Source organism: Corvus kubaryi, unplaced genomic scaffold (genome assembly GCF_017639235.1).
Source record: "Corvus kubaryi isolate FWS band 111438036 unplaced genomic scaffold, C.kubaryi_AGA036_p1.0 37394, whole genome shotgun sequence".
In the NCBI taxonomy this organism is placed as follows: Eukaryota; Metazoa; Chordata; class Aves; order Passeriformes; family Corvidae; genus Corvus; species Corvus kubaryi.
In genome coordinates, this window is record NW_024581133.1 from 2,888,338 (window position 1) to 2,896,827 (window position 8,490).

At 39.7% G+C, this 8,490-nt stretch overlaps 1 protein-coding gene across 8 annotated transcripts in view; it reads left to right on the forward strand.

Annotated features, from left to right (window-relative positions):
• SPPL2A (signal peptide peptidase like 2A) overlaps window positions 1–6,866 on the forward strand; it is a 39,586-nt gene extending 32,720 nt beyond the window's left edge. For all 8 annotated transcript variants that reach the window (XM_042039760.1, XM_042039763.1, XM_042039761.1 and 5 more), the window contains one exon: window positions 4,165–6,866. In XM_042039760.1, the coding sequence (XP_041895694.1) occupies window positions 4,165–4,196 (32 nt within the window). In that variant the 3' untranslated portion in view covers window positions 4,197–6,866. The remainder of the gene's footprint in view (window positions 1–4,164) is intronic.
• Window positions 6,867–8,490: the final 1,624 nt, after the last annotated feature.

The window sequence follows — 8,490 nt, forward strand, 5'->3', positions numbered from 1 at the left end:
TTACCTATATTGCAGCCCTTCACCTGATTTTTTGTGTCGCTGCACTGATGTGAAAACCTGCTTAGACCTAAACAACAATTTTGTTGTCTTTTGTTACAACACTGAGCATTACAAATTTGCCTTTAGTAATCATGTCTACATCCCTTCTGTCACCCTCCTGCTCCGCAGTGTCCTTCACCCCATCCTGTCTGCACTGCTTGCACTGTGCTGGGGAGCAGGGATTGGGACCGGCTCTTGTGGCCTTGCTGCTGCACCACGTCTGGACTGCAGCGAGGTTTGACCTTTCTTGGCAGTAGCTCATGACTGCTAACACTGTTGGTATTTATCTTCACTGTCCACACAACTTGGAGAGAGCAGTGCAGGCTTTCAAATTTCAGCTGCTTGTGGAATTTGAGCATTTAAATATAATCTTGAATTATAGTTGCTGGAGTTGTACATCTCTTTATAAAGCATAGGGTGTCTGCCATGAAGACAATTTGAGATGGTGAACTCTGCCTGTGTCTTAAATTCTCAAATAAAAAGAAGTACTTTTCTCATTAGCTCCTTTCTTCTAAAAAAGAGTACTTTAACAATTTAAGTCTCATTAAAAAGCCTTAGTAATAAAGAAATTAGATATAAACCAAAGATGGTATTAGGAAGTGGGAAGGTATGAGTGCAAATTAAAAGCAGATGGCCAGACTATTTTTATAACATAGAATTCTTCTGTCCTGCTGTGTGCACTCGAGTTCTTGGATAGGTTTGTTAAAATCAGTTTTTTAGTTTCTACTTTATACGCATGACAAATACTTGACTCCCCAAGATAGCTCTGAGGTCCCATAATTCATAGCTGAGGTCATTTCTGTTTCTGCATAATGATGCAGTCTTAAATTCTAGTTATGCTCTGTGTGGCTTTTTTATGGTGTAGTCTTGAGCTGCAATGAGTTGCTGCACAGAAAAACATTTTAACTATTCACTGAAGTGCAGAGATTTCTTGGAAGAATAACATACTTACTTTCCTGCCACCTAACTGGCAGTATTGTTCCTGTGAAGTGTATAATAAAGGTTTATCTAGGTTTTCTAGATTGCTTATACTCCTCATGTATGCCTTCACGATAAACTAATTTCATACTTATTTTCCAGTTATTGATTTAATTTTAGAACACTGTTTTTTGTATCAGTGCAATCTATGAAATAATTTTAGCAACATCATGGACAATCTAGTGGCCTAATGCAACTTTGAAGTCTTCTACATAGAGTAGTCTTGCAACCTGTTAGAGTTTGTCAGTTCCAAGTGTTTAGCACTTCTTACCTTCTTTGAAGTAATAAATCAACAGATTTGTCACTGCCATGTTACACAGCATGCACCTGCTATTTAGTACCATAAGTTTTATAATCACATTTTTAGATACTTGCAAATTCATCATAACTGTGAGTTGTTAAGAATTCTGTGAATGCAGCATTATTGCCATGAATCTTGCAGGCAACTGTGTGCATAGGTACCTGTGTACTCTTACAGAGAGATTTGTACTGCCATTTCTAGTTTGGGTCTGTGGAAGTGGTTTTTTTGGGGTAAGTTTGGTGCTTTTAGTTTATAATAGTTCACCATGTTAGTAGATAGGTTAAACAGAAACGTCTACACCTCCCCCTTAAAAACTGTCAGAAATTCAGATGTGAGAGCAAAGCTTCTAAATCTCTTCCACTTCAAAAATATTTGTGAGCTCTCCACAATGTACAGTCAGATTGCTTTGCCTCTTTCTTGGTTTAAAACAACAACTTTGTCCAGGATTGTAGCAAGGTGCCTTCATCTTGCACCTGGTTGCCATAAAGGTTCCTGCAGCTTCTGCTGAGACTTTGAGGAAGGGTTTGTCCTGAGAGAATCCACAGTGGAAATACACGTGTGGAGGAAGCTGCTTAAATGCCATCTCGTACTTTTAGAGAGGCACCTGTTGTCCCCAGCTTTACGTTGTGGGCTGTCCTTCTGTGTGGAGGAAAGATTAGGAATGGGGTGATGTGACATTTTTAGCCTTGAAACATTTATTTAAACACCCCCCTGAAGCATCCTTAGTGCTTTACTAGGCATTTGGTTTTAAAGTTAACTTTAAGATCTGATTATTAAGCAGAGACTTTAAAATTTAAATACAGGTGCTAGCTCCAGCATTTGTACAAAAAAAGTACATTTTTTGCTGCTTAGTGTTGTAGGACTAATAGAAGAATCTTTGACTTTGGAATACACTGAATTATTGCAAATACTTTTATTTCTAGAAGCACCTTGTGAATTTAATAGGAAAACATTGTACAAAAATGCTTAGCAAAATTACTTTCTCTATGCTAGCTATTACATGATCCTCCCTAGGTTGAAGGAAGATACATGGCATGACTTGATGTAATATGGTACTGTGGGGGGAGGTTGTTCTTCTTTTATCCTGGAAACAAATACTTTAATCCTCATTCAAAAGGATGGTTTGAGTTCTGTAATTGTAGGGAGTGTTTTGCTTTGGGTGACTTTTGATGTGGATTTTTGGTCACAGTGTAGAGGAAAATTCTGGATATACTGAAATAAATGCAAGATTGTCATTAGCTCAAGAGCTGGGTGTTCACTGCTGGACTGAGTGTGTTGTTGCTCTAACTCAGGTCTAAGGTCTATTGGCAAGACTGGTGCCTGCCTTAGTTCTGACTGTTGTGATTCTGGCACATGAAGGGAGGGATGTGAAAGACCTTTTCTGGTCTTAGATTGATGCTGTGGCCACTGGGCTTTTGTAAACCTTACCCAAATCCCACTGACTTGTTTTTTGGAACTGTCATCTTGGTTTACTGCACAGCACATTGGTGTAGCTGGACTGTGAAACAGCTTGTTTAAGCAAAAGTGCTTTTGATAAGGTATGTTTGTGTACTTTGCAATGAAACAATTCTGTTGGCATAAAAGAAGGAATGGCACAGAGCTGGGTCATAACTAGAGAAGAGAAAAGTTAATGGAACTCGTCTCTTTGCCCTGTACATAAAATGATACCACACTAAAGTGTGTACAACACAGCAGTCTCAGGGCCTGGCTTTGTCCTGGCAAGGATTCTCCAGCAGGTGCTAGTAAGACAAGAAAATAATTGTGTGGAAATCTGCCCAGCATAGATCAGAACCCACACAGTGAGCAGCTGTTGCACAGAAAGAATGGCAGGATATGCCACTATGGAAGAACATAAGTAGGGTTTTCTACCTTTAGATGCTTAAAGCATTATCCCTTGCCCTAATAATTCTGCCACTCTGGGTATATGAGCTCCTTGGCACATTCTGTTTTTTCAGCATTAGTTGTACTACTTCTGTGTCTTTTGTCTCTGGCTCTCAGCTACCTAAACTGTCCAGTTCTTGGCCTCTTGTTAATTATGCTCAGTTCTGAAACCCTTAAACTGATGGTCTCAGTTTGTTACACTAACAAACGCGTGTATTACCTTTGTAATTCATTCAATGCCTTGTCTCAAGGGGAAAACCAGAGCCCTCATTGCCTCCAGCAATGCAGCAGTGGATAGTGAAACAGGCTGCTTTTTACTCAGGACAACTACAGATTTGAGTTACTCAGGCAATCTAATCAGTTACATTAATGCAAAGTATAATCAGTCTATAATAATCAGGTTTGGATTCTCTCCTGATGCAGGACTTTACAGTTCCGTTTCCTTTATCCTTTCTAAAATAAAAGGAAAATCTACAAAGAAATGTGACCAATACAGTTAGTTTTGACTAACTGTAACATAGGTAGCATTTACAGCCATGAAAAGAGGAAAGTTAGTCTTTTCTGTTCGAGCTATTGCTTGCTACCTGTAAATGTCAGGTAAGATCCTAGAGTCTACTTCCAGTTTTGCAAGCCATATCTTTGAAAAATTTGCTTAACCCCAATTGTTTTTTGTTCCTTGTATTTAATAATTGAGATACTTCTGACTCATAGGTTTATTTCCTTGTAGAGGACTCGGGTCCTTGGTTGGAGAATCGTTCTGTAGTGGAAAGCATTAGCTTTGATTATTTGGCTTAAATACTTTTCTGATCTATAGAGGACTTCCTAAATGTATGCTGCTAAAATGCACTCTAACACGTGTTTAATTATATTTCTCTTAGCTAACAAATACTTTAGATCAATGGGGGGAAGGAGTATTTCTTTATAAAGAGCCATCTCTTTTCACTTTTTTTCCTTTTTACTTTTAGATGATGGAACACCTGGATTACACAGGAAATGAAGAAAGCACAGCATCAGCCACTGAACAGCCTGGAGGACAGTAATATTTGGGATCCTGATTTAAAATAGCATTTGAATTTTTGCCAGCTGAATTACAGTAAATTTGGTGAAATTTTACAATAGAGTGTTTTCCACTCTGTGTAAAAGGGTTTTTTATTCCTGCACCTATATTTTTATGGAAAATACTGTTAATAACATGGAAGTAATCAAAATAGAGTTGCATTTTTACAGCCAAACCATAGCTAGTAACACCGTGCCTTATTTCGATTTAAATAAAAGGATATTTTCTATGCAATTTTCCAACCGTGTTTCTATACAGTATATTTTTATAAAAGTTGCTTGCCCATATCAGCTTGAGTGAAATGTTTTTTTAAAGTTTTGATTAAGACTAGTGAAGTTTCCTTGGAAAAAAAAAACACAGTATCCTTCGTAGGATTTGTTTGCAGATTTTGAATGCAAAGTTGGATAGTAATGTAACTATAGCAACTGAAGAATGAAACTATAGTTCCATTACTACAAGTGATTCAATAAACAGTGTGTAAGTCTGTGTACATTGTTAGCCATAAAATAAATAACAGGGCAAAATGAGTGTGGGGTTGTGAACTCTTCCTCCCCAGCCCCTCATTGTATCACTGGCTTATGCCTTAATTCTGAAGAGTGTTAAGCCTTGGATTATATACATTTCCAAACATTTAAAAACAATAAAAAAAGGAAGGTACTTACACATGGTCCTGAAAACTTCTATGCAGCTCCTGGAATATTTGACAAACAAGATGGTGCAAAAGGCAAGAGGTTTTCTGCTCAGTAAATGCTATTTTAAGGGATGGGATAAAATGTTAACACTGGCCTGGTTCTCCCATCTGTTGAGACTAGGTGTGTATTTGTGGTCTTCATTGGCTCTGGATCAGTTCAGAGGGATGGGGGAAGACAGGACAGATTTTTTTTTTTTTACCTTTTGCATCTGCACCATACGTTTTTTTGAACTATTTGTGAAAATTCTTTGCAACTGATAGACAAAACAGGTTTGAATAGTGCTAGTAGTACCTGTGTTACTTAAGGCCAATGCATGTGTTTAACTTGTTTAATCTTAATTTGTTTTTGCTTTTAAAGACTTGGAAAAGGATAAATAGTTTAAATCATTAGTTTGCATTTAGAAGAGTTCGTTTGACACTTGTTCTTTTTTCAGGAAACTGCAAATTGAGGGGGATTAGGCATAGAAAATTTGTATAGCTGTAATGCTAACACTTCACACCAAAGAAGACTGGAGAAGGCTACAAGGGGAGACCACTGAGTTCAATTAGTGCTAATGGCAGGTAGTCGTTAAAACATTTTTCCTATTCTTTAAATGAATGTCATTCCTAAAGCAAGTACAGTTCAAGAACCCTGGAGAAGACAACTGAGTAAGCACATGCTGGGCAGTGGCAGTGGAGGCTTTCCTGCAGTGCCTCCTGCAAGTGCCTCCTTTGTTTGAAGGTCACCTCTAGACATTTCTAGTCAGTTTGGGGCAAGTCGGCTCAGGAAAATTTACCCTGATTAAATCTAGTTTAGCCAGATTTGCTTTGGAAGTATGTTAATTAAGACAATTGAAAATCTGTATTGGCAGTTAACAAAGGCTTACTGCAAATTTACGTAATTTATATCAAGTTGAAACTTTTGTTTGCAAGAGTCAGGAGCAGACAAACCGACAGCCTGGATATCTCTCAGTTGTAGCCATTCACACAGATTGAGTGTGGTTACGGGTAAGATACCTCACCTTGTTTGCAGCTTCCCTAAGAAAACAGAAATTACAAGCAGTTTTTTATGTTAGTAGTTCCCCCCCTCGACTCGAGCTTGAACTGACAGCCTCAGAATGCAGTAGTCATCTTCAGTCATCTGCAGTTTTTTATTTAACTGGCATTTCATAATAAGTTACAGCATACCTCAATGTTTTAATAGCAGACTGAAAATGTGTCTTCTGATGTGTTGTCGTGCTCTTAGACAAGCCCAGTATCTGCCAAAGTTCAGTGGTTTTGAAGAAGTTTCTGAAAATTCCTGAAGCAGATAAAGAAGTCATAACTCTTTCAAAGTCATGTACAATTAATTGAAAGCCCTCAGAAGCTTCACAAACCTATGTAAGATGACTTCTTTGTCTCTTTGAAATCTTCCACATGGAGGATTTATTAAATTTTCAGCTGTAAGTGATAATGGAATTAGTATAAATAAAAAAGACCTTTGGCAACATAAGTGTATTCAGCAGCTGGCTGTGGAAGCTCTGTCTTGTTCTGTGCCTAATAATGCTCCATGCCTGATCATGCCTGAGGTTTCACACACACGTGCTGCAGTTTAGTGGGATGTAAACTAACTTTTTTTTTCTTTCAAATGCTTAGGTGCTTTGTTTACAAAAATTACAAATGGAGTTTAAAATTTTATATAAATAGTAGGTTAATATTGACTACTGAAATGAGGTTTTGTAAGTTCAATAGAACTGATTGCAACACTTCTAGGAATTTTGAATGTTTTTAATATTAAATTTGGTTGAGCTAAACACTGTTAAAAGCCTTGTTAGTCATACTTTAATAGAAAAATCTTACTACCTTTTCATTGTATGTTTACTGACAACAGCCCCCTTCCTTGTGACTCTTAAGTTATCACCTTAAGAATGTTATTAATAAATGTTACTTGGAAAAAAATAGTTGGGTAATTGCTTTGTTCTAACTCATCCTTTTCTTACTGTGATTGTTCATGGCAAAACAGTTAACACTTCTTAATACCAAGTAAATTTAAAATCCATAATACATCCCCATAAGTATGTAGTTGCAGTTTTTCTCAATGTATGATTCTGTTAGTAAGTACCTGTATGATGGGTTTGGTACATTGCTTTTCTCTATTTTTTTTTTCCCCTGGGATGCAGAGAGAGGAACTGAAGTGAATTGAGCTACATCCGTTTTCCTGGTCTGGCTCAGTAAATGCTTGTTGTACAGCTGTTAGTGCTGAGGCTCGGTGAAAGTACACCAGAGAAACAGTGAGCTGGAAACTTAGCAGCTGCAAACTTCTCAGTGGAAACAAGCTCCCTGCAGTCAGCCAGGAAGTAGTGCTGTAGAGGCATCTTCAGCTGAAGGTACTTAGCCATGAGGGCAAGAAACAGCCAAGCCTCAGACTTGAAACCTGAGCTGGGTTGGAAATGTTGGCAAGGGAAAAGAAAAAATCACTGGACCTGAGTGCACTTGATATGTGATCCTTGAGACATCCCTACAGCCCTGTGATGGTGTGTTTTGTATGTAACATGTTTTGAGGTATTTTAAGTCTCTTCTGCTTGTACACTGGAGGTTCCAGTAGCTTTGAGTCACAGTAGTGGACTGCTTAATGGGGACAAAACTCTCCAAAATGCTCTTTGAATTTACTTATTTTAAAAAGTAGAAGTGTTGGGGTTTTAGTTTAGTCTGTTTTTTTTTTTTCCCTGTTAAAGGAATTTTCTCCCATATGCATGTTGCTAGGGGACAAATAGCTGTACTTAAGAAAGACAAAAGGGGAGTGGGGCGGACCTGGCTACTCTTTTGTCTACACCTGGGTGTGGGGTCAGTTCGCTCTGAGCGTCCAGAGAGAGAAGCTGCAGAGAAAGGAGCTGCTGCTTCTTTCTTTTTGGCCGTTCTTTCTTCCTGCTGGAAACAACGCCGGGACCCCAAAAGCCGCTTTCCCTGCCCTGCTGGAGACCGGGCTGTGGCTGCCCTGCCCCGCTGCTGCTTTGAGCTTCCGCTACGCTGTAGCCCTGCTCGCCCTGCCTGCCTGGGCCTCCGTGGGCTTTTCCCATCTGGATACATCTCGTCTGCCACCCGGGATTTGCGTCCGTCCCTGCCGCTTCAGCCGCTGTTCCTGAGAGTCCGGGATCGGCTGCCCAGGGGTTTGTGAAGCCTTTGTTCCATCCCTTCCCGGGATCCCAGGGCACCAGTGCCGCGTGTTTCCCGAGCTCGCTCCGGAGCGCCCCCTGCAGCCGCGGGGGAACCATCGCACCTGCCCTGCTCACCGGGAGCCGCCAGCGCCCCTGCCGGCTGCGAGCAGAACTGCACCCGAGGGGAAATAGCCTGACAGCCGAGAAGGCTGGCACTGGGTTTGTGATTGCTGTTACTGCCATAGTTGTTGTTGTTTTGTTTGACTGGTTATATACATATATATAGAGAGAGTAAAGAACTGTTATTCCTATTTCCCACATCTTTGCCTAAAGGCCCTTGATTTCAGAATATAATAACTTGGAGGGAAAAGGGGTTATATCTGCCACTTCAAGGGGGGCCTCTGCCTTCCTTAGCAGACACCTGTCTTTC